The 21087-nt window shown below is 37.5% G+C and overlaps 1 protein-coding gene across 1 annotated transcript in view; it reads right to left on the bottom strand.

The window, feature by feature from the left end:
• NEK10 (NIMA related kinase 10) overlaps positions 1-21087 on the bottom strand; it is a 422123-nt gene that overhangs the window by 47903 nt on the left and 353133 nt on the right. Inside the window, exon 39 of the mRNA XM_077994143.1 lies at positions 12434-12502. Coding sequence (XP_077850269.1) covers positions 12448-12502 — 55 coding nt within the window. The 3' untranslated portion in view covers positions 12434-12447. The remainder of the gene's footprint in view (positions 1-12433; positions 12503-21087) is intronic.

Below are 21087 nucleotides of genomic sequence, written 5' to 3'. Positions count from 1 at the left end.
TTGGTGGGTAGACCGAACTCAAGAAAAAGAGTATAAAATTGAGATTTCAACTAGGCACCTATGTTTCAATAAATATGACTACAAAGCAAGTTGCCAAATTAGCACTTGAAGAATATATAAAAGAATTCTGAGAAACGGTTCTATAATTTTTAGATCTCTTGACCAAATCAAGGAGTTAGAATATGGAAGAAAAAGACTTGCAGAGAGATTTCTTTACAGAAAATTGTTTCTCTGCTGTAAGTCTACCACCCCCTAGGGGGAAGGGTGTATAGTACTAATGCAATATTTTCCAGCTGGAGAATTAGCTTTTCCTTCCCCTCTCCACCCAGGGAAATTCAGCCAGTGAGAACACAGTTAGCTGCCTTCGTGGTGTGAAGGGAAGGCTATGTGCTTGGGATTCTTAGGGCTCTCAGGGTTCACTGGGGCAAGGGATGCATGAATTCTTCCTGTGATCAAGAATAGGATCAGGGAGTGAAAGAGAGACAAAGCATAGAGTCGTAAGACTTTTTTCAAAAGGGTGTCCTCAGGGGTCAGGGTCCCCAGTAGCAAGAATATGGAGACAAATTGGCCCATTCCTGAGGAGCACTGAGGAAGCAATCCCATTAAATTATCTGTAATAGAGATGTATTCATCCTAGTCCAGGTTACTATGAAAAAGTAGAACACAGCAGAAAATTTAAAAAACTACAATTGAGGAAAGAGAGAGACCCTCCCATATTGTTTTATATTGTTTTATACTCAGTACCTGTTTTAAGAAAAAACAAGGAAGTAAAACCAAAGACAGACAGCCCGGCACCAGGCCCCAAACAGGGCCTGGGCCTGCCTGGCCTAAACCTCATAGTTAAAAATCAACTCATAATTTAGAAACCGATGTTATTCATAGATTCCAGACATTGTATAGAAGAACATTGTGGAACTCCCTGCCCTGTTCTGTTTCACTCTGACCACCGGTGCATGCAGCCCCTGTCACGTACCCCCTGCTTGCTCAAATCAGTCACGACCCTTTCATGTGAAATCTTTAGTATTGTGAGCCCTTAAAAGGGACAGAAATTGTGCACTTTGGGAGCTTGGATTTTAAGGCAGTAGCTTGCTGATGCTCCCAGTTGAGTAAAACCCTTCCTTCTACAACTCGGTGACTGAGAGGTTTTGTCTGCGGCTAGTCTTGCTACACAATGAGCTAATGAAAGTGTCACACAAAAGAGTTAGTTTTAAACATCTCACTAGAGGTTAGTAGTTTGACACCAGCCTGGGCAACCCTATCTCTACAAAAAACAAAAACAAAAACAAAAAAAACTAAGAGATTAGCCAAACATAGTATTGTATGCCTGTAGTCCCAGCTACTTGAGAGGTTGATGCAGAAGGATCATTTGACCCCAAGAGTTCAAGGTTGCAGTGAGCTATGATAGTGCCACTGCACTCCAGCTTAAGTAACGCAACAAGACCCTGTCTTAAAATAAAATAAAATAAAATAAAATAAAGTAAAATAAAATAAAATAATAAAAAAGTGCTTGTCCCAAGAGCACAAAGCTAGCTGATAAAGGTGCTAGTTCAAGTAAGAACCATCCTGCCCTCTGCATCTCCTCCCACCTCCTTGCTTCCTATTTCACCCCTCTCCACTAGAATCCCAAGCAGCAGCTGGCAAGGAAAAAGGAGAAGCACCTGGCCGAGAAACATAGATTACGTTACCAAACCACACTTTCTCATTCACAGACTTGCTCCCTGAAGCAGGCCAAAGCCGGGGTGGGGGTGGAGAGAAAAGCTTTTATAAGTTCACTTTAGGGAATTGAATGGTACCTTTGACTAAATAGTTTGATTACTAAAAGCAAGCAAACTGTGTGTTTACGTGTCTATTAATAAAAGTGAACACAACAGTCAAAGACCTGCCTGAGTTTTCATTTGAAAGAGAAAATTATTTCCCCTGAATACATTTTTTTAAGTTGATGGGAAATGAAAATGAATTTGTACTTTGATGTGTGAGCTCGGCCCTTATAAGTTCTGGCTGTTCCATATACCAGTGTCATCACTATCAAAACCACTGAGATCATAATTGAGAGTCAGGGTAGACTGCAGACAAACAGATTTTCTAGAATATGGAAATCCACAGGCAGAAATACCATCCAGGCTCACTTAGGCATGACTCTACTTTTTCTTTCAAGGTGAAGTGCTAATCTTTGTAGTATCAAGTGTGGTTCAAGAGGCTCAATATTTTTTAATATTCTCTTAAGTTGGCCCATATAAAATTTTAGTGCAGAATAATAGCTCTCAGAGTGTAATCTTTAGACCAACAGCACCAGCATCACCTGGGAAGAGGTTAAAAAATGCAAATTCTTAGGTCACATTTTAAATATACTAACTTAGATATTCAGGCAGGGGGCCCAGCACTCTATGTTTAACAAGCCTTGTAGGTGATACTGATGGAGCTAAAGTTTGATAGCCACAGGTGTAGGATATCCCAGAACACAGTACTGACATAAGTCCCTGTATTAAAAGTCAGAAATTTGACAAAATTTTAGTTTTGTTTTAAATTTAGGCAGCAACAGGACACCACCTGAGCTCGTAGACGATTGTACTCATTTAATCCTTATAATTATTCAGTATGGGAGTATTATTTCCATTTTAAAGTTAATTAACAAAATACAGATGGGTATCACGTGGACACTGCTAATGGAGCAGAGGAACCACAGAGCAATAATATAAGAAATCATGCTAGTCTCCTTTGACACGTGTTTTATGTATCAATAAGCAGTAACGGATAGGACTGAGCCTACTACAAATGCATTTCTTACACAAGACATGTAAATATGATGACCATGACTATTCTGCATGTGCAATTGTTTTAAAAAGCTTAAATTCTTCACTAAACACTTTAGAATTCAGGTAAAGCTCAGATAATTTTGTATATGTGAGCCATACAATTGCACTGTTTATTAAATGAGCTGGAATCTTGTGATTTGTTATATGAATAAGTAGCTAAATTGCTTCTTTCTCCCTCTGGCATGTGCATACACACACACACATCCCTATTAAAACTCACACCAGCATATAAGTAAGTGCAAAGCTACAACTACAGATCTGCCTGAAGGGGATGAAAACAGTCAAGGTTCCCAGGTGTTCAAAATAACAAGCCTGCTCAATATCATTCATTTATTCAACCTGCATTTGTTGAACACTTTAACTACTTGCACCAGCCTCATTACAATATTGATAACTAATAGATAATAAGCCTTTTTCCACGTCAGGCACATCATCCTTATAAGAATTTTCTCATTTAATCCTTATAATTATTCAATATGGGAGTATTATTATTTCCATTTTAAAGTTAATTAACAACCAACCTCACCTTGCTGGCAAGTGGTAGAGCCAGGTTGTCAACCCAAGAAGTATACTGTCTGTTTCCTTAACTACTACACTACACAGAAAGACTACTGGGTAAATAACAAAATTAAGGCAGAAATAAATAAGTTCTTTGAAATCAATAAGAACAAAGACACAACATACCAGAATCTCTGGTGTAGAGGGAAATTTATAGCACTAAATGCCCAAAGGAGAAAGCTGGAAGGATCTAAAATCAACACCCTAACATCACAATTAAAAGAAGTAGAGAAGCAAGAGCAAATTCAAAAGCTAGCAGAAGACAAGAAATAATTAAGATCAGAGCAGAACTGAAGGAGATAGAGACACGAAAAACCCTTCAAAAAATCAATGAATCCAGGAGCTGGTTTTTTGAAAAGATTAACAAAATAGACTGCTAGCCTGATGAATAAAGAAGAAATGAGAAAAGAATAAAATTGACACAATAAAAATGATAAAGGGGATATCACCACTGATCCCACAGAAACACAAACTACCATCAGAGAACACTATAAACTCCTGTATGCAAATAAACTAGAAAATCTAGAACAAATGGATGAATTCCTGGACACATATGCCCTTCCAAGACTAAGCCAGGAAGAAGTCAAGTCTTTGAATAGGCCAATAACAAATTCTCAAAATGACGCAGTAATTAAAACCCTACCAAAAAAAAAAAGCCAGGACCAGACGGATTCACAGCCAAATTCTACCAGAGGTACAAAAAGAGCTGGTACCATTTCTTCTGAAGCTATTCCAAACAGTAGAAAAAGAGGTACTCTTCCTTCACTCATTTTATGAGGCCAGGATCATCCTGATACCAAAAAAAGAAAATTTCAGGCCAGTATCCCTCATGAACATCGATGTGAAAATCCTCAGTAAAATACTGGCAAACCAAATCCAGCACACACCAAAAAGCTTATCCAGCATGATCAAGTCAGCTTCATCCCTGGGATGCAAGACTGGTTTAACATATGCAAATCAATAAACATAATCCATCACATAAACAGAACTAATGACAAAAACCACATGATTATCTCAATAGATGCAGAAAAGGCCTTCAATAAAATTCCACTGTCCTTCACACTAAAAATTCTCAATAAACTAGGTACTGATGGAACTTATCTCAAAATAATAAGAGCTCTTTATGACAAACCCACAGCCAACATGATACTGAATGGGCAAAAGCTGGAAGCATTCCCTTTGAAAACTGGCACAAGACAAGGAGGCCCTCTCATACCACTCCAACTCGACATACTATTAGAAGTTCTGGTCAGGGCAATCAGGCAAGAGAAAGAAATAAAGGGTATTCAAATAAGAAGAGAGGAAGTCAAATTGTCTTTGTTTGCTGATGACCTGATTGTATGTTTAGAAAACTCCATCATCTCAGGCTAAAAACTCCTTAAGCCGATAACCAACTTCAGCAAAGTCTCAGCATATAAAATCAATGTGCAAAAATCACAAGCATTCCTACAGACAAACAGAGGGCCAAATCTGAGTGAACTCCCATTCACAATTGCTACAAAGAGAATAAAATACCTAGGAATACAACTTACAAGGGATGTGAAGGTCCTCTTCAAGGAGAACTACAAACCACTGCTCAAGGAAGTAAGAGATGACAGGAACAAATGGAAAAACATTCCATGCTCATGGATAGGAAGAATCAGTATCATGAAAATGGCCATACTACCCAAAGTAATTTATAGATTCAATGCTATTCTCATCAAGCTACCATTGACTTTCTTCACAGAATTAGAAAAGAAAACTACTTTAAATTTCTTATGGAACCAAAAAAGAGCCTGTATAGCCAAGACAATCCTAAGCAAAAAGAACAAAGCTGGAGGCATCACACTACCTGACTTCAAACTATACTACAAGGCTACAGTAAACAAAACAGCATGATACTGGTACCAAAACAGATATATAGAACAATGGAACAGAACAGAGGCCTCAGAAATAATACCACACATCTATAACCATCTGATCTTTAGCAACCCTAATTAAAAACAAGCATTGGGAAAAGCATTCCCTATTCAATAATTGGTGTTGGGAAAACTAGCTAGCCATATGCAGAAAACTGAAACTAGACCCCTTCCTTACACTTTATACAAAAATTAACTCAAGATGGATTAAAGACTTAAATGTAAGACCTAAAATCATAAAAACCCTAGAACAAAACCTAGGCAATATCATTCAGGACATAGGCATGGGCAAAGACTTCATGACTAAAACATCAAAAGCAATTTCAAGAAAAGCCAAAATTGACAAATGGGATCTAATTAAACTAAAGAGCTTCTGCACAGCAAAAGAAACTATCACAAGAGTGAACAGGCAACCTACAGAATGGGAGAAAATTTTTGCAATCTATCTATTCTGATAATATCCAGAATTTACAAGGAACTGAAACAAATTTGCAAGAAAAAAACAACCCCATCAAAAAGTAGGTAAAGGATATGAAGAGACACTTCTCAAAAAACGACATTTATGCAGCCAACCAACATATGAAAAAAAGTGCCTCATCACTGGTCATTAGAGAAATGCAAATCAAAACCACAATGAGATACCATCTCACACCAGTTAGAATGTCAATCATTAAAAAGTCAGGAAAAAACTGAGGCTGGAGAGGATGTGGAGAAATAGGAACACTTTTACACTGTTGGTAGGAGTGTAAATTAGTTCAACCATTGTGGAAGACAGTGTGGTGATTTTTCAAGGATCTAGAACCAGAAACACCATTTGACCCAGCAATCCCATTACTGGCTATATACCCAAAGGATTATAAATCATTCTACTATAAAGACACATGCACATGTATGTTTATTTTGGCACTATTCACAAGAGCAAAGACTTGGAACCAACCCAAATGCGCATCAATGATAGGGCAGATAAAGAAAATGTGGCATATATACACCATGGAATACTATGCAGCCATAAAAAAGGATGAGTTCATGTCCTTTGCAGGGACATGGATGAAGCTGGAAACCAGCTCATTATTCTCAATAAACTAACACCAGAACAGAAAACCAAACTCTGCATATTCTCACTCATATGTGGAAGTTGTATAATGAGAACCCATGGACACAGGTAGGGGAACATCAAACACCAGGGCCTGTTGAAGCATGACAGGGTACTAGGGGAGGGATAGCATTAGGAGAAATACCTAATGTAGATGACAGGTTGATGGGTGCCACAAACCACCATGGCACGTGTATATCTATATAACAAACCTTCACATTCTGCACATACATCCCAGAACTTAAAGTATAATTTTAAAGAAAGAAAGAAAGAAAAAGACTCTAAGAACATCAAAATACCCCAAGCACATGAAGTTACACTCCAAAGCCAGAGAGCTGCAAGCTACTAGAGGCTAGCTCAGGCTTTCAACAAGGGCCTATATTAGTGACTTATTTACATTACCTTATTTAATCTCCATGGCAGTGAGTTTGATATCATTCTCATTACACTTTGATAAAATTAAAACCTAGAGAGGTTAATCCACTTGCTCCTGTCACACATTGAAAGAGCTGTGATTCAAACCCAGGTTAGTTTGAGTATAAAAGGTTATACTATTCCCAGAATGTTATGCTGATTCCCTTGTATAAAGACACATATAAATTATGCAAAATTTCAGAAACAGATGATGTTCTTTTTTTACCACTAGCATGAATGATTGCTTATTATAAATATTAATATCACTTTAAGTTTCCTCCATAGGCTTTATTGTCATGAAAAATGTGTTCCCCTTACTGACAGCAAACTCTTCATCTATATGAGACTAGATTAGTCATTTCACAATTTTTAGTCACTACCTTTATGTGTGCCATCTTTATGACTTTTGCTTTTTTAAAGTTGGCAGCTGCAAGGGATTGCCATTATTACCTGACACAAAGAAAACACATTCATAGAAATAAATATAAATTAAACTACTACACTGGATCCTAGTTAGATGATGTTCTCTCTCATTTTGGTGAAAATAGAGATTAACAAGCATTCCAGAAGTGGTAAACAAATACTAGTATCAATCTGAAACTTTCTACTTAACATAATCAGGGAACACCATTTAGGAGGTAATGTTATTTAATGTCTTATCCAGGTACTAACTGAAATCATATCATATGCCCCTGAAGATCATTTCCTGTGGTCTCCAGTGGTAGTTCTACCATACTTTAGGAAATAACCAAAATATTTTCAGGACTTTCTGGTCTTTTAATTTCATTTAAAAATTTCTACTTATGCCTTCAACAATCTACCTTTTACATAAATTAATGATATTCAGGCAGCACTCAGCAATGTGTGGGTGTGTCATAAATAGTGGTAGTGGATTAATAATACATACTTCACCCCCATTTGAAGGTACACTAATGATCAGAATATGAGAAAGCAAGTTGTCCAATTTGCTTGTAACTTTAACAGTTCCCTGAAACTGAGTATGTCTCCAGTGACTAGGAACAAACCCTGAAAAAAATCTGCCTGTCAAAACAATGCAACTCACATCAGTTCAAAATACTGGGAGGAAACTGACCTGGCTATTTCCTACCAAGTAAAATGCACTATCAATTCACATCTAGAGTTTATCTGTAATTGCCTTCCAAATGCTCCTTTCTGCCTCCCAAAAATATTTTATTTATTTAGAAGAGTTAAGGGAGACAATTCCTAGGAAGAAAGAAGAGGCTACGCACAAAAAAAAAAAAAAAAAAAAAAAAAAAAAAAAAAAAAAAAAAAAAAAGAATGACCATATCTGCTTGTACTCTGCTTGCTTTCCCTAAACCATAAACATTAAAACAATGAATGATGTACTGGAGAAACTGATGACAAATCAGTATTCTTGATAAGAGTCCTTAAGAACTGTTCTCTGCTGATTGACTTCACTACAGTTAGGCAAAATCTCCCAGATATGCAAATACTGGTGGTTTTCAAGTCAAAATGTCCCTTCTATTCATATTTCCAATTACCCTCCTGGGAAATTTCATCTGAAAAATTCATTAGATACAATAATCACCTCCATAAATTTTGTTCTTTCATGGCCTTGAGAGTCGGTGGAGAGCAAGCATGAATGATTTAGTAAAGCAAGTGACCAAATGTCATGCTTAGTTTTAAGTCATATCTGAAGATACCATGCTAAGGAACCAGAAGATACTAGCAGAAAGGTCAAAGAGAAAATCCTTGAAAGGGATTTTCAGGGACTCCCTGATATCTAGTGTGACTATATGTCATCCAACTGGAATAAATTTATAAATTTTTAAATGAAATTAAAGGATCAGAAAGTCCTGAAAATTTATATCAGGGACTCCCTGATATCTAGTGTGACTATATGTCATCCAACTGGAATAAATTTATAAAATGAAGAGGGATTGTATCAGTTAGATACTGCCATGTAAGAAACCATCCAAAATTCATTGGCTTAACAGAAGAGTTATGTATTATTTCTTGAGTCTTTGCATAGGCTGGATGTTGACTGGCATAAGCTGACATTGGCTGGGAGTAACTCTGCTCCATGTGTTTCTTATCCCCCTCCTAAAACCAACAGACTGGCCTGGGTATATCTTTCTCATAGCTATGGCAGGGATTCAAAAGTGCAAACCCTACTGTAGGCAAGATTTTTAAAGCCTCTGCTTCAATCAGTTCTACTAATATCCCAATCTCCTAAGGCAAGTCACATGGCTGAATTCAGAATGGAGAAGCAGAGAAATACACTTGCCTTCTCAGTGGGCAGAACTGCAAAGCCACACGCCAAAGAACATGGGTTGCACTGATGGCCCCAGTCCCTCATAGAGAGAAGTCCTGGCACCATGAATGCAATCTACCTCATGCTACAATTCATAAACTAACTCATCCTATACGACCTGCCTCACAGAGTCCCTACTGAAGAAACATTATAGTAGCCAAAGATCCCTCAGCTGAAGTTTTCCATTTCAAACGCCAGAAAATGAGTCATAGCGATTCCGGCCTTGACAAGGTAAGATCCAGCCACAGCGAAATACCTGCAAGTACAACTACCTTCAGTAAATGTGAGTTTTATGTAGAATTTAATGGGGTCTGCAGTCACTGGCCAATATTTTACATATGTGTCAGAAGAAAAGAGACATTGATGGAAGTACCCCCTATATGGCAACACTCCCATATTATATCATTTTAAATCTGGGTGGAAATCCTTCAAGATGTGCAGCGCCCCATTTTATGAGTTTGGTGCAAAAGTAATTGCGGTTTTTGCCATTACTTTTAATGAGACATATGGCTGATACATACGGCTAAATGAGATATGGCTAAATACATATGGCTAAATGAGACGGAGATTGGTTGAACATTTTACTCACATATTCATACCGAGTAACTAGACACAGGAAAAAGCTCAAATCTAGTTGTCTGAAAAGACTCTCATACCTCCATTTTATTACACTGTCTTAACCTGACTGGAAGATTATGTCTCTAGAAAACATACTTAAAGAACCAGATTGGCAAACACCCATAGTTTCTTCTCCGGAAGACACAATCCCAACTAGTGCTATTTCTGAGACAGAGTTCTTTTTCAACGAGGAATACACTGTTATTTAGGACATATTTTGAGTATTATTTATATTTTATCAGCAAGACACTTTTAGCACATATCTCTACATATGTTTAAGTGTTATTTTAATTTAAACCTTTCACAGGATAATCATCCAAGTAATAGAAAAATTAAAATTAAAAATAAGTTAATTTCATAGATTTCTATGTGCATTTATTTAAAGTGTAGATATATAAGAATATATAATGTCATATTTAATATAGATTATACATTATATATGTTATATTTGTGTTATTATAGAGTATAGCTTACAGATTATAACACCTAAAATCTTTTATTATAGTTGCACTGATGATTAAATAATATACCTAAATATTTTAACATAATACCTGGAACATAGTAAGTATCAAGTTATAGCTATATATGGAAGGTGCCTGCTCATAAGAAGCCCTTCCTTTAAGCTTCATCTTGGAGATTAAAATTCAACTAGCTGATTTATTCATCCCAGATCAATACATTTCAAGAGGCTATCCTCTTGACCTAGAATTTCAAATGATCTTGCTCTTATTTAGTATTGTAACAAACCAGAAGAACCTCTAGAGAAGCAGCTTTTAATCATGCAGATGAACTGAGAAACATAAAGTAAATCCCATGCCACTCTTCAGTTGAAATTCATAGGCAATGCCATGGAATATAATCCAGATGTTGACTAGGTAGACCTTGCCCTTTGGTTGAATCCCCAAAGGCCTGTAAGAGGATAATACTTTTCACACAATTTTTGCGCCAGATTTCTTCCTTCTCTTCCTTCTCTTCCTTCCTTCCTTCCTTCCTTCCTTCCTTCCTTCCTTCCTTCCTTCCTTCCTTCCTTCCTTCCTCCCTCCCTCCCTCCCTCCCTCCCTCTCTCTCTCTCTCTCTCTCTCTTTCTTTCTTTCTTTCTTTCTTTCTGACAGAATTTCATTCTTGTTGTCCAGGCTGGAGTACAATGGCATGATCTTTGCTCACTGCAACCTCCACCTCCCAGGTTCAAGTGATTCTCCCAGCTCAGCCTCGAGTAGCAGGGATTACAGGAATGCACCACTACACCTGGCTAATTTTGTTTTGTTTTGTATTTTTTTTTTTAAGTAGAGACAGAGTTTCTCCATGTTGATCAGGCTGGTCTTGAACTCCTGACCTCAGGTGATCCACACACCTCAGCCTCCCAAAGTGCTGGGATTACAGGTGTGAGCCACCACACCCGGCCACACCAAATTTCTTCTTGCCCCCGTCTTCCTTCTGTTCCTATATGTGAGTATGCCATCTCTGCACTATCCTAATGACATTCATCAACTTCAAGGCAAAATATGTAGCCCTGTCTCTGTCTTACATATATACCCACTTATAGCAAGCATTTCTTGAGTATATGAGACTTTACTGAAAATTTGAGAATCACAAGGAAGATGTTCCAGTTATCCATTGCTATGTTTAAAATAAAAAAAAAGGCCTACCTGAAATAAATTACCCCCAAAATTTAGCGCTTTAAAACCATTGCAATCATTTATTTCTATTATTGTTATTACTATTATAACACCTCCTGGTCAGCAGGTTGACTGAGACTAGGCTCAGCCAGGTGGTTCCCATTCAGTCTCTCTCAAGCAGTTACAGAGACTGGGACTGGAGTCACAAAGGCTTCCTCACTCATGTGTCTGACCTGGGCTGGGAAGACCCAAATAGTTGGCGACCAGACAGCTGGATCTCCTCAGGGCATCTGTCATTCTCTTTATGATTTCTCCACAGGATCTTTTCTAAGCATGTGTGCTTCAGGATGGCCAGACTTCATACATGGCAGCTCAGTCCCCGCAAAAGCATCCTGAGGGAGAGTTGGGCAGAAGACATATTGCCTATTCTAACCTAGCCTAGGAGTCACCTCCACCACATTGTTACTTGTCAAGGAAGTCACAGTGCCAGTCAGTTTTAAGGAGAAGAGATAGGCTATCTCCTCTTGATGGGGGAATAGCAAAGTTTTAAAAGAGAATGTGGGACAGGACACATGTTTGTGATTATTTTTGGAAAATGTCATTTGATACAAAGGGATAATCTCATGAAGTCTCTTATTATCTTGTTGGCTTCTCTCTTCCCTTCCCTCCCTTTCCTACCTCCTTACTGCCTTCTTCACATATTCCCTTCAAGCTCCAAATTTTTCTCCCTCTACTATGAAGAGTAGTACAGTTGTCCCCCAGATCCTATTTCCATTGCTAGTCAAAACAAAGGGACTCCATTTCCCAGAAACCTGACCTACTTTCATTAGAAAGTAAGGTGTTAGTTTGTTCCTTACACAGATTTGGAAGAAAATAATAATTGTGTCCACTCTCTGCAGAACTGCAGAGACTAGCATGAGAGAAAATGAAGAGAATATCAAAAGACTAGACAATGGCCAAGGAGGAAAATGTGTGGACAGGACCCCTCAGGCTTGGATTACTCACAGCATCACTTTCTGATCTATTTGAAGATGGAGGAATTCCATTGCTTCAGCATAGAGTAAGTGATTAGTCAACAAGATAAAAATGTCAAACAGAAAATTCTGCAGAAAAACAAAATTGTGTACCTGCTCCAAGGACATCAAAACTCTTCTGGAACAGTTCCCTGCTTCATACTTCCATTCTGTCTCCTGCATCTGTAGGTTACATAAATGAAAAAAAAAAAGTGATCATAGTAATTTTTCTGATGATGACTGTTGCATTAAAATTGTTCTGATGTAATAGTCCCCTCCACAAAGTATTCTGGGAAAATTTGTTTTCCCTGAGAGACATATTTGAGATATAGCTGTACCAGTTTAGATTACATTATGCAGCATGTAGTTATAAATCTAATTAATCTGACTTAAATAATTAAGGCTATTAATTAATATATAAGTCCAAAGATTGACAGAACAAAATCATTACAAGGGTCTTACATTTCATGAAAGATTCTGTTTCCCTCTATCTTTTCAAGACCACCAACTTTAGTGCCTGGCTTTCACGTATGAGGTTGCAATATAGCTACTCCTCCTTCAGTCATCACATTGACATTCCAGGTCAGAAAAAGGGGAAAGCACCAAAAGCCTTCTCCTTGTGAAGTCTTGGCTTTGTATGAAAAAGGGGAAGCTCCCCCCAGTGACATCTGCCTTAATATATACTATTAAGCCAGAGCTTTTCATGTGACCACAACAAATCAAGGAATATTTTAGCTTTTCAACCACTTCAGTAGAGGAAGATAGAGGAATGGGGGCTGTTAATAATGTCTAGTTACAAACCTTTTGTAACTAAAGTGTCTACACTTAACTACTTTGTGACTACAGTGTCCACCACAGTAGCAGACCATGAATAATGAGTGCGGGCTTCTATCTAATCCTCTGATCTAACTAAACCTCTAACTAAGGGGAAGCCCTTTAACTCTCAGGATTCCAGTTTTCCCATGCAAAAAAAATGGGGGGGAGGAATAAAAAGGAATAATAACATAGAAGATCTCTCATGTTCTATAATTATTTATACCAGGATATCTTTAAGGCAGCATGATGAGGCAGACACTGTATGTTACTTACCCAGGCATCCCTCACTGTCTTCCTCACTGGCAGTGGCCAATTCCCACTGTAAAACCTGGTGGGGTTTTCTGAATCTCTCTTCCAGCTAGAGAGTATGACCATGTGGCCAAAACTTGGCCAAGAAGACCCAAGGGAATGCATGCCCTGGGGTATTTTCTGAGAACGATCTTGCAACAGGCTATAACATGAATATGTGAGAAGAAGTCTTTTGGCTTCCTCTTCTACCCTCTCCCTTCATCCAATTATTCTTGTCTTCAGACTCAGCTGTATGCATTATAGCACCCATTTTGTATCAATGAGGCAATAAAGCCAAAACATTGCAAATAATGAAATGGAAGGGTGATAATGAATTTTAGTCATCGATAAAATCAATCATGAGAACAGCTTTTCCTGACTTCATGTTATAGGAAACAATAATAGTCCTATTTATGTATGCTATTCCTGTTTGATGCTATTACTTGCAGCCCAAAACATCACACATAAATCAATGATCTAGTAGAAACAATTATAGCTTCAAAATTAGCATATGTCTCACACTTTAGGTGCATATGAATCTGCACAAGTGAGACTTGTTAAAATATAAATTTCTGATGTAGTATGTCTGCGGTGGGGTCTAACATTTTGCATTTCTATCAGTCTGTTCAACACATGATCTGCATCTATACCTTGAATAGCAAGGTTCTAACCTATATTTGGCCATTGTATGACATTGATCAAATTGCATCACTCCTCCAGACTCAATTTTCTCATAGAATCCTGCATCTTATGCTTCTAAGTACTATCACAGAGATATAAGTTCAGTTCTTCCACAAAAGAAGATATACACGAAAAGTGAATTAAGGGGGGATAGATGCTGTAATTTATTTTAAGCCACCTGCCAAATAGTTATTCATCTTTTCTCTTGATACAAACTGTATCCAGGACCAGGGCACACAGTCTAGTACTTGTCTCCATGACTATCCAACTGCCCCACCTCTATAGAAATATCATAGGAAAAAAATGTTAAACTTAGCTAGATTTGCAGATGCTCCTTGGAAACTTACTATGTATAATGTGTGTGCTAATCAGAAATTCATTTAATAAATATTTGAAAAGATTTAGAGCAATCCATCCTCTTCCCCACCCCATACTCTTTCAATGAGAATAAAGAATGAATGTGTGTATGTGTGTGTTTTAAATAACAAAAAAGCCAACCGCCTGCAAGATGGGATTACAGGTGCCTGCCACCACCCCACCTAATTTTTGTATTTTTAGTAGAGATGGAATTTCACCATGTTGGCCAGGCTGGTCTCGAACTCCTGACCTCAGGTAATCCACCCGCCTCGGCCTCCCAAAGTGCTAGGATTACAGGCGTGAGCCACCATACCTGGCCTCACCCAAGTCTTTTGCATTCTGAAATTCACAAGATAAGACACCAAGGACAGTGCTAATTACAAGAAAGACAAGAAGAAAGATTATAGAGTTCATACGATTGCTCAATCTTCTGAGAAACATCTCTCAGCCTGCAATGTTTAGTACCTCATATCAGGCCAGAGAGCTGGTTTTAAAAACTGGTTCCTCCTCAGACTCAGGAAGAGGCTGCTGTGTTTCTCTTTGGAGTTAGGGCTGTATTTCTCAGTCACTGCATTTCTCGGTAACAGGTAACTATTTCTGCTAATGAAGAGGAGAGCAAGTTACCATTAAAAAAAAAAAAAAAACAAAAAACAGCCCTGCATAAATTGCAGGAGCATTAATTACTATGGGCCTTAGGCTCCCGGGAATTTATGCAGTCTTTCCAAGGTGACTATCATGATTATGTGGTATTTAACTGTATATTTAATTCTGTATAGATATTGCAGACATTTTTCAGCTCTTCTAGAGGAGTTTTTAATCAAAATGAGTTAACACACTCTTCTTCATTCTAAATTAAACTCAATATAGTTATGTGCATCTCAAATGCATGATCACATCCTTGAACTTTTCAAGAGAATCTTTTATAGATAGCTTGTCCTCATTGTCAGTATCTGGAAAACCTTGTGTTATCATCTACTCTAGGTTGTGACTTTCAGTATTAGGCTAGTCTGGTGAGGAAATGCCAAAGTGCCCAGTCGAGATCCTTCCACATCACTGGGCTGGAATAATTAGAAGCTAGTGACAGATTCTCAGGGGCTCCCATTATCTTTGATAAAACATACAGAAATACTTTGTTGGTAAAACAGCAGCTATTCAAGATTGTTCCTGACAAGTTTGGGAGCCAAGGGAATCTCATGTTTAGGGCTTTGGTATCCCTACTATCTCTTACAAAATGGAAATATGGCTTGCCTAAGCCAAGTGGGAAGCAGAGTGTTATGGTTAATACTGAGCATCAACTTGATTGGATGGAAGGATGCAAAGTATTGACCCTGGGTATGTCTGTGAGGGTGTTACCAAAGGATATTCACATTTGAGTCAGTGGGCTGGGAAAGGCAGACCCACCTTTAATCTGGATGGGCACCATCTAATCAGCTGCCAATGCCACAAGAATGTAAAGCAGGCAGAAAAACACAAAAAGGCTAGACTGGCTTAGCCTCCCAGCCTACATCTTTCTCCCATGGTGGATGCTTCCTGCCCTCAAACATTGGACTCCAAGTTCTTCAGCTTTTGGACTTGGACTGGCTTCCTTTCTCCTCAGCTTGCAGATGGCCTATTGTGGGACTTTGTGATTGTGTGAGTTAATACTATGTAATAAATGCCTCTATATATGTGTGTGTGTGTGTGTATATGTTAATATATATATATATGTTATTATGTGTTATTATATAGGAACAGAACTTATATATATGTGTGTGTGTGTGTATATATATGTATATTAAGAGAACCTGGATGAATACACAGGGCTAAATATGCAAATTTCCGCTTTGATTGGAATATATTTATTTCTCTACCAACTGGGATTCTATAGTAGTAGAGACTGAGTGAATGGCATGGAAAAGTGAAGAACTCCTTTTTTTAATGCATGGCCAAACCCCCAAAAAGGCCTTATCTACTGATCACTAGATCAGGACCCATTGGCCCAACAGGTGGTTTAGTTTATCCTTTCAGATTTATTATGTTTTACCAAAAGAGTTCAACCACCCTTCTAAATGACACAGTTCATGTTCCGATTTCATCCATGTCAGGAAAATAAATAGCATCCTATATAAGGATCAAATAATACGTGGTTTAAGCCACAACGGAAAATACTTTTCTCCTAAATCTGGAAAACTCGATCTGGGAAAATCATATTGGTAATAAGAAGTTGACTATACATCAAAGGAGAGAATTTAACATAACTTTGGTCAAACCTAAAATTTAGAGATTTTTTGACCATAAAGAATCACATGGCAAATTGGACAACCTCTACAAGGTTACATATGTTTGTCCAATGCTAGGAAGACCTGACCTTAGCTAAAACAACTGGGTCTTACCCTACTCCTGCAAGTAGCTGGATGCCTGTATTTCAAGAAGACATAACCTACCTGGTTTTTAGAACAGTTTGTTTTCTTAGAACACTCCCTCTTCTCCTTCAACTTCCTCATCTAAAAAACAAGGTAGTCGGACTAGATCAGGTTTCTCAACCCTGGATGTATTTGAGTTACGTGGGGAGATTTTTTTTTAATGTGATGCCCAGGTCTTAACCTAGACTAATTAAATCAGACTCTCCAGGGATGGGGCTATTTGTTTAAAGTTCCTTGGGTGATGCTAATGTTTAGCCCCAGCTAAGACCCATGATACCAGGTAATTCCTGAATGCACACCTATATGAATATTCTGTAACTTTCAGTTTGATATCATCTGCTACATTCATCCTCTCTGAACCTTTCTTCTGTCTTGGGAAAGCAGAATTCTGACATGACCCTAAACAAGTTATGCCCTTGAAGAAAACCCCTTTGAATGAATATTGGCTAGCTTCTCGTCAAGAGACCATGCCAAAGGTGATGAAGTATCACTCCCATGATCGTGCCATGTTACATACAGCAGACTGAAGTGAGATTTTCTTCTGCTGGCTTGAAAGAAGCAAACCGCCATGCTGTGAGTAGATCTCTGTTATGAACTGAATGTTTGTGTGCCTCCAACATTTATATGTTGAAATATAATCACCAATGTGATAGCATTAGCAGGTGGAACCTTGGGAGACATTTAGGTCATAACAGTGGAACCCTCATGAATGAGATTAGTGCCTTTGTAAGAAGAGGCCAGAGTACTAGCGCACTCTCTCATGCTAGTGCAACGTGAGGACAAAACTAGAAGTTAAAAGTCTGCATCCAGAAGAGGTCCCTCACCAGAACCAGACCAGGTCTCAGGTCTCCCACTTGTAAAATGAGAGAGGTAGAAGAGTTTCCCTCCAATTATAAAATTCTATGATCGTTAACTCTTAGCATGGTGAAAACATCAGTATGCAGTATGCAGTTTGAAGTTAGTCTAACCTGAATTTAAATTCTGGCCCTACTACTTATCAGTGTAGATCTTTGGCCAAAAGGTTTATTGATCTTACTAAGCTTCCGTTTCCCCTTCTATAAAACTAGAATAATAAAACTCCCCAATCTTCTAGCATTTGGATGGGTTGATTATATGAGTAAATGGATGTAATAGTCTTAACAAACACAGGACTTAACACATAGTAATGACTCAAAAACGGTAATGGTGATGGCTTTGGCTTTTGTTACAAGCTCTTTACTTGATTCTTTTAGAGACAATTTGTTTACTTTTAGCATCCATTATGATTCTTCCAAGAATAGCATTCAGGACACCTGAAAGGTCTACTAGGCACATTTTGAAATGTGGAGTTGGAAGAGAAGGCAATCGTGGTATACAATGTCTTCAGAGGAAGGCAGTGTCCTGTTCCAGAGCTAGCAGGTAGAGGCAATCTCCTCTAAGCCCTCGTGACTATTTTCATGAAGCAAGCTTCAACAATAAGAGGGCCAACACCAAAAGGATAAACATGACATATTGACAACGTATTCTAATTAGTTTATATGGGTTAAAGAGCAAAAACATGAAGATTTTACCCATTCTTTAACTTGTCCCTTACATATTTTTCCCTTTTGACTATTAGAGCTGTTCTTTTTCAGGCACTATTCTGAACTACTTTCAGAGCCCAGATGTAGCTCTTTAGAAGTCAAAAGATGGGAAGAAGCTTGACAGCCTGAAAAGTCTTCAAAAATTATTGTGTTTGAACTACATCCTCTGGTAAGACCAGCCAAAAACATACTCTTTGCTCAAGCAGAGCTGCAAAAAAAATAAGTTCCAAAGTTTGCTTTTGAGAGCCTCATACTAAATGTAGAGAAGATAAAACTGGGTCCCACAAGAGACTTTCTACTTGGCTGAGAAGAGCTTCCAAGAAAGATGCCTACCAATCCTCAGAACTTACATTCATTTGGCAAGGAGTGGACTGCTTTTCAGAAGAGAAATAAGAAATTGAAGTAAGAGATACTTCCTGTTCATGAAAAATAAAAGTTCTTTAAAAAGAAGAAACAAAGTTATTAGTGAATAATTTAAGAAAACATTAAATTAAATTGAAATATGAAAGTGGGAACATAACTAATTCATTACCAGAAATTTGGTGTGAGCTAAAAACAAAGAGCTTTAAATAAGTCTGTGGACAGGAAAGCCATAAGAAATCATGAGCTTCAAACTAGAGCTATTGGAGGTATTCAGAGAGTTGTCACAAATGCCAAGCACACCTACCCACAAAAGGTCCCTTATTGATACCATCAGAAAACTAACTCAGTACACTTTGGTTTCCATATTGTATTCTTATTTCTTGCAGACACAAAGGAATGACAGAGAAGACAAGATTTTTTTTTTTTTCAAAATCCTTATCTAAAGCATACTAAACTACTGTTAGTACCATGATGTTTATTTGAGGGGCAATCTGAATGAAATTTGCCTTTGTGGAGTAGTTATATTCACTGCAAGCTTTATTATTAAAATAAGAAGCAAATGCCCCATGAGAACAATGTTCAAATGTACAATTAGTCCTTGCTCACACAAAATTGAACATGACTGCTCGCCTCCAGAGATCTTCTCTGGTTCACTCTGCAGATGCAAAGCTGAAAATAGAGCTGTCTAAAAGACTAAGAAGAAAGAGATTACATGGAAGAAGGAAAGGTGAAAGCAACTCAGAAATTGTGCTCAGTATGGCTTCTTAGCTCCTGCTGTAGGAAGAGCTAAGAAAAAAAAAGTTTTAGGATCTACTGCATATACTACAAATCCCAATGGAGAGGTCTTTCCACACTTGGAAACAAAGGCCTAGATCCAAAGAACTGAATCATGCAAGCTGGGTGCAGAAAGTTGTAAAAAACTGTCTCAGGTGTTCACAATACTCTTGTGGCAATTCTGGGACCAAATCAATACTTTTTTCCTGGTATTTTTCTAGGTCTAGTACTTCTCCAAGTAATTGGAAAATTATGTATTAAACCCTAGTCATGTCTTGAATCAAAATGGAATTTAAAGAACAACATTCTAGGGAGAGGAGGAAATGGAGAGTTACTAATAAATCAGAATCAAGTTTCAGTCAAGCAAAATAAGTAAACTCTGGAGATATTCTGTACAACATAGTATCTATAGTCAACAATAATGTATTATACACTTAAAATTTGGTTAAGAGGGTAGATTTCATGTTAAGTGTTCTTATCAAAATAAAATAATAGTTTTTAAATTAAAAAATGTCATTAAGTATTTTTCCTTCCTAGACTGCAGAGGACTTGAGTATAGGAACTGTGGCTTATTCACATTGGATTTCCACCATCAAGTCAAGTACGTGTTCAACAAATGTACTTGGACATTTATTTTCTGCTTCCAACCAGGTCAAATAAGAGTTGTCCATATTTCTCCCATAATTCACAAAACTGATAGCCAATTGGATGTAGTTTTCTAGATAAATGATACTACATGGAAATTAAAATATTTTAAAATATTTTATGAATAGTCACATCACAGATTAAGAAGCAAAATGACAAATATACCTATAAAAACTATTTAGCCTCATTTGTAATCAAATAAATAGAAATTAAAACATTGAGATAGCATCTTTCTTATAAAAATGGTAAAAATAAAAATATCAATGATGGTGAGGATGATAGAAAATGGTCATACTCATCCACTGCTAAGAGTACAAAGTGGTCCAGTCTTTCCTGGTGGTGGCTGGTGGTGGGGGTAGGGTTGGCAATATTTTTTAAGTGCTTTAAAAATTCATGTATCCTTTTGATTCAAAGTTCTACTTCTATGAATGTATCCTAAGAAAATATTTAAGAATGTGCATAAGCATTCAGCTTTAAGAATATTCAGCACAGTACTTTTTATAATAGTGAAAAAAAACCAGAACTTAAATTTTAAAAATCATGTCAGTTAAATGAATCACTCTATATCTATATAATGGAATGCCATTTGCCATTGAAAATTACACTGAAGATTTTTTATAGACATAAAGATATAGTTGCAGAATATTGGTTGTGAAAAAGAAGGTTACAGAAATTATGAGTTTATTTTGGTAGATGTAAAGTGTAAAAGGTAAAAATGTGGAGAGGTTTTGATGGTATTTGGTATTTGGGGTCAGAAAACTCAGGAATGCCTGGCTTTTGCCCTGCTAAGTTTTCCTATTTGTTAGCATTCCCAAAGTAGAGCAATACAAGAAACAAATCCAAATAGTAAACAGAGTACCAGTTTATTAACTGCGTCACT

This window comes from Macaca mulatta, chromosome 2 (assembly GCF_049350105.2).
Source record: "Macaca mulatta isolate MMU2019108-1 chromosome 2, T2T-MMU8v2.0, whole genome shotgun sequence".
Taxonomy (NCBI): Eukaryota; Metazoa; Chordata; class Mammalia; order Primates; family Cercopithecidae; genus Macaca; species Macaca mulatta.
This window is presented reverse-complemented; position numbering and strand designations above follow the sequence as displayed.